Source organism: Geospiza fortis, unplaced genomic scaffold, assembly GCF_000277835.1.
Source record: "Geospiza fortis unplaced genomic scaffold, GeoFor_1.0 scaffold31, whole genome shotgun sequence".
Lineage (NCBI taxonomy): Eukaryota > Metazoa > Chordata > Aves > Passeriformes > Thraupidae > Geospiza > Geospiza fortis.
The window spans coordinates 415,308-419,345 of record NW_005054483.1 but is presented as its reverse complement, the minus strand read 5'-3'; the positions used below and the strand labels follow the sequence as shown (position 1 = coordinate 419,345).

Genomic DNA, 4,038 nt, shown 5'->3' with positions numbered 1-4,038 from the left:
AAGGAACTCATCAGGAAAAGAATGAACCATTTTCCTGACAAAAGGCAAGTCTCCACTCTGAGCCACGGATGGCTACTGTCACATAGAGCCTCAGGATGTACAATTTAACTAAGATTAATGACCTGTAGGTCTTTTGTCAGCTGGGGATGAATCACAACATTACATGAACTCATCAGTACTACCCTGGCAGCATGTCATTTTGGTAGCTATTGCCACTTCCCAGAAGCAGGAAGCTGTCTTACCACAGAGGGAATGTTCTCTTCTTATCCCTGCCCATGCGGTTCCTGTTGATGGTTGTCGAGCACGGCACGGCGTCCAGGTGATGAGAGCTGTTGGGCAGGGTTGGCACCCACTGGTTGTTCCTCTTTGCCTTCTGTTCTCTGAAGGAGACTGGATGTTAACCTGCAGGCCCTCAGCACCACTGTTATTTTAAACTTTAAGTGCTATTACAAGTTCCTGCTATTTTATTCTGGGACCATCAACATTACTGTTCCACCAGAAATGTTCCACATCAGCCTCTTGGAAGGCCATCCTTCAGCTCACAAATATCCATCAGATATGAATCCAGGTGCACCTTTATAAATACTAGATTCATATTTGGATTTTCTGTCTATACTTTACAAAAGGACTACTGAGAAATGCAAGGTCTCCCAAAGGCAGTATGTGCAGAGAGCATTCTGTAAAACATCTGTTACAGATGGAATGCAGTAATTGCAAAAGAAGTTGTATCAACAAACACTTAGATTTTTCTTCCTGTTTTATGTGGGCAGTAACCCAATCCTTACACTCTGGAGATCCCCATTTGCCCAGCACTGCAAATACTGAATGCAGACTGGCAAACAAGCCCTGCACAACAGCCTGGGCTTACGGAACTCCTCTTGCTGCCTGCCCCAGCTGACACCTTCCAGGCAGCTCCATTCTGAGCCTGGCCTCACCAACACTGCTTACCTGAGGTAGGTAGGAGGTTCTGTGCTGATAGACACTGCCTTGTACTTCTCATCATTTCCATCCAAGATCTCTTCCACTTCAGAGGCCTTCAGCAGCGTCACGCTAGTGGCTAATGTCGTGTAGCCATGATCTATTACCAGGAAAGATGGCAATAATTAACAGGGAAAAGGGCTATAGAGCACTGTAGCATTAACAGGCTACATAGTGACAAACCCTCCCAGGTGCTGCAGGAGGGACAAGCACAGAGATACAAGTGTCCTTTAGGCTTCATCTTCTTGTAGACATTTACAAGGCCCAGAAAACAATCAACACTCAGTGGACTTAAAGGCCAGAAATAGTGATGCAAGGATTGGTAGAAAAGCTGTTAAAGATTTGGGGAAGGGGGAGAGAGCTCAGGACAGCTCTTGCTGAATGACAGAGACCATCTGCATTGGAGAGTCCTGCTAAGGTTCTGAGAGAGTTAGCCATGGGATTGGGAGGCACAATTAGGGCGACCACAGACAGAGATCAGAGGAAGAGGATTAGACATTAATATTATTGCAATAGCACCAAAGGTCACAGCGGACATCCTTCCTCTAGCACAGCTAAGAATAACACACAGATGAGACTTACATCTTCGGGGACTGTGAGACCTCTGGTTTTCTGTTGGGGGAAAAAAGAAAGCAAGAGGTCAGCAGGATATTTGGAGGAAAGAGACATAAGCCCAGAGTAAATCATTCTTTTTATTATGCTTTATTCTACAGAACATACAAGAAGTCATATCGCTAAGAAATTTAACTGCTTGCTATTAGTCCCTCAACAAAAACAATACCAATATTCTCCCTGTAGCAGTCACATCAGTAGCAACACACCACAAATTCTGGCAGGCACAAACATCCAGTCCCTGCAAGGAGCAAAGTTAAGCAAAGATGCACATCTGCAAAGGGGCACCCTTGCAACACTCCTGCCTGTTTGATGAGAGAGACAAAGACACCCCTCTTAGTCTACAAAAAATCTCTTCTGAAATATGGCACTGGAGATGTGGTTTTTGCTTTGTGATGAATGTAGCCATGATGGACGTTTCCATTTCAGAACGTTTTGATCATTTGTTGCCAGGCTGAGCACCCGTTGCCGGGTGCTCCATCACTGGGGCAATCTCAAGTGATTCACACAGCCCTCAAGGTGCACAAGCTTCTGAATCACCAGGAACAGTTTTTCAAGGCAGAAATTGTCAATAAACATTACTGGGAATGTTTAACTCATCTTCTCACCATGTGATGAGGCCACAATCTTCTTCCTTTCTTCCACGGTGGCCAGGCGCCTCCAGAGCGAGGGGTACCTCTTGTACAGGGAGCCCCGGAACATGCGCAAGTAGTTCCCCACCTGCAAGGAGAGAAGTGCACATGTGGCTTTTATTCCATTTAGGAGAGTTTTAGCAGAAGCTGGAAGAAATTCAGCTCTTTTTAGCGATAAGAAGGACCTCTCAGTTGGGTGTTTTTGTTGGGTTTCTGTGCTGTGTTTGGCATCAAATAGCATCAGGATTTTTCTGGCAATGAAGAAAACAAAATTTTTTGTCAGCACTTATTTCACTATAAGCACTTATAAGCACTTATAAGCACTTATTTCAGCTATCTTACTTCACTAAATAAAAAAAAAAAAACCTCCCATCCACTGATAACCAAAATTTTTGTCAGCACTTATTTCACTGGTGCTATCTTACTTCACTAGATCCAAAAAAACTCCCATCCACTGATAATAGGAAATTTAATAGGAAAACACTCCATCCATTTTTATGTATTTTTGAACAACCTAGCCCTTCTTTACTTCAGTTGCCACATCAGTGTACAAGGCTCAGTTGGAATTAAACTAAACCAGATATCCTGCTCTCTGACACATTATTTTTACTTTGAACCTCCCCATCATCTAGACATTATTTGACTACAGGAAATGCCCACAGACTTGTATTTTGTTTTAAACCCTTTGAACATCAAAAATGTGATTGCTGCCAATAGTCCTCTTTCAGATTTACTTACCATCTGTAAGGCAGTTCTGTTCCTCCTGGCATAAGATCCTCACCTGTGCTGAAAGCTACAGCAGGTCTTGCTGACCAACACAACTATTTCTAGACTCTGAAATCAAATTTTTAGACTGCCAGGACACTGGAAGACTGCCACACAACAAGGTTTTTATTCCTTGTTTGAGAAGACTTTTATTTGATCTTAGATTTAGCTATATCTTTCACTCTACAGTGCTCATCAACAGACAGAAATTAATGCTAGATAAAAAAGACAACCCTTTTCCTTCTCCATGTGCCTGGTATGGCAATCTCACAGCTCACCTGACTGCAGGGACAGTTTGCTTCCAAACTCTACATTTCACATGAGAGACCGAGGGGTGTTCAGTCCCTGCTCAACCTACAGATCTGGCAGCTCAACTTAGCCAATAGTCCTTTTTCTGCATCATGTTGGGGGCTACAACATTTTTTTCCTGTTTTCAGCTGTTTCCCTGGAGCTACAGGACCAGTGTTTCTTGCTTGAATGAGGCTCTTTGTCAGGGAGGCTCAACGCCCTCTCAGCACGGGACAGCACAGTGCCAGCACAGACTCTGGGCTGCTCAAACTCTGCCCGCCGGTGTTTGCTGACCAGGCTGTGCACCAGGCAGAAGGATCTGCACTGCCTGATTTTGGTGCTGTTCCTGAGCCCAAAGGCCCGGGTGTGCTGTTCGTTGCCTCGCCGCATGTGAAATAACCCGAACCCCTCAACAACTGTGCACAGAAATTCTCCTCGGAGATCGGGAGCGGGGCCTCAGGCTGCGATCGGGGAGGCTCCGCTCCCCATGCACCCGTGCGGGGACCGTCCTGGGGCCGCCCTTATGGCAGCACCGGTCCCTCCCGACCCCCAGCACGGCTGAGGCCCTCGGGCAGCGCCCACCGGGGCACAGGGGACCCGCGGGGCCGGAAGGCCGCTCTCCCCACGCCAGGGTTCTCCTCCGCCCCTCGCCCGCCCGCACCCCCCGGCCCGGGCCCCGCATCCCCCGGCCCGGCCCGGCCCGGCCCAGCCCCCGCATTCCCCGGCCCGGGCCCAGCTCCCGCCCGGGCCGCCCCTCCGAGCC

At 47.4% G+C, this 4,038-nt stretch overlaps 1 protein-coding gene across 1 annotated transcript in view; it reads right to left on the bottom strand.

The window, feature by feature from the left end:
• SMARCB1 (SWI/SNF related, matrix associated, actin dependent regulator of chromatin, subfamily b, member 1) overlaps positions 1-2,306 on the bottom strand; it is a 9,230-nt gene extending 6,924 nt beyond the window's left edge. The window contains exons 1-4 of the mRNA XM_005428415.2: positions 2,199-2,306; positions 1,561-1,590; positions 949-1,078; positions 243-380 (exon numbers count right to left, since the gene is read on the bottom strand). Coding sequence (XP_005428472.1) covers positions 243-380; positions 949-1,078; positions 1,561-1,590; positions 2,199-2,292 — 392 coding nt within the window. The 5' untranslated portion in view covers positions 2,293-2,306. The remainder of the gene's footprint in view (positions 1-242; positions 381-948; positions 1,079-1,560; positions 1,591-2,198) is intronic.
• Between the last annotated feature and the right edge of the window lie 1,732 nt (positions 2,307-4,038).